Raw genomic sequence first — 1,270 nt, forward strand, 5'->3', positions numbered from 1 at the left:
GAATTTAATTTTTTATGCTTTTTAAGATAAAAATGGGGGGGGTTCGTATTATACATGAGATCGTATTATACACAAATAAATACGGTACTTTATATCAGAATCAAATAAATCCCAGTTTCTGCCTCGGGTTAAACTGGAAACTGTTTTAATTTCTCTACATATGAACCCTGTTAAACATCTACAAAGTGTTTTTAATGTAATCGATAACAGTTATTAGCCTTTTGATTCCCATGAGCTGCACTGATTGTGAAACATCTGGTAACTAACATGCCATCATTTGGACTCTGTTCTGACAGGTCCAGGCTGAAACTGTGGGACCAGAACCAGATCGAGAACTCCTTCCTTATCTCTCCGTCCCTGAGGAGAACGATGCTAGAGAGATGCTGTCAGAGGAGAACGGGAAAACCGACAACGGAAACTGTGTAGCTCAGGAGGACGGGAAAGCGGAGCTTCTTTCTCGTCAGGAATCCCCGAGTCAGCCGTCATCGTATTTATCCCAGAGTCAGTCGTCGTCGTCACGTTTTCATGACAGTTTTTAGGTTAACACAATATTTCCTGTTATCATGTGTCATATGTGCAGAATTCTCTCTAAGTAAACATGTATTTAATTGACCCAAGCGTTGACTCAGATGTTTCTAGAAGCTCTGCCTGTAGAATGCAATGAATCCAATGAAGAGACTGTTTGTGAGGTTTTGTACAGGGTCTTTATTAAATGTGATTGTTGTATAATAATGTAACAATTGTTGTTTTAAATGTCTGCTTTTGTTCATATTTCTGTTTYGAAACACAAACAGTGAGTTCATTTGTTGCATGGAAACTTTAATAAACTCATGTTTTTATATGATTAAAATGTTTCTTCTTTTGTCCAGAGGTTCAAATAAAAAAATCAAACTGTGAGCAGCRGCTGCTTCATCTAATTTAACCCAAAACCCAGTTAGAGGGGTTCTTTCTTGAACCAGAACTTGGACTGGGTTTACAGAAACCTTTAATCTGATGAGTTTTGCAGCTGATGGTTCTACTTTCATCACTGCAGCCTGTCAGACACTTTGTTCACTTTCTATACTTCAATTAATTTGACTATAAAGATACTCAGTTTAACATTCTGGACCCTTTTATACAGTAAAAGTTTCATCTCAAACATTAAAGTTAATAAAATCAGATGAGTTGATCAGAGCCTGATGGGGTTAGAAACAGCTCCCTGTGGGAGCATTTTGCTCCCTCAGTTTATTCTCCCCATCCCTCGCCGCACACCTCCATCCTCTTCACTTTC

At 38.3% G+C, this 1,270-nt stretch overlaps 1 protein-coding gene across 1 annotated transcript in view; it reads left to right on the forward strand.

Annotated features, from left to right (window-relative positions):
* Positions 1–844, forward strand: part of cd40 (CD40 molecule, TNF receptor superfamily member 5) — a gene marked incomplete at its 5' end in the record, with an annotated part of 5,822 nt that extends 4,978 nt beyond the window's left edge. Inside the window, 1 exon segment of the mRNA XM_014027949.1 lies at positions 297–844. Within this exon segment, the coding sequence (XP_013883403.1) occupies positions 297–539 (243 nt within the window).
* Positions 845–1,270: the final 426 nt, after the last annotated feature.

The sequence above is a fragment of the Austrofundulus limnaeus genome, unplaced genomic scaffold, assembly GCF_001266775.1.
Source record: "Austrofundulus limnaeus strain Quisiro unplaced genomic scaffold, Austrofundulus_limnaeus-1.0 Scaffold703, whole genome shotgun sequence".
Lineage (NCBI taxonomy): Eukaryota > Metazoa > Chordata > Actinopteri > Cyprinodontiformes > Rivulidae > Austrofundulus > Austrofundulus limnaeus.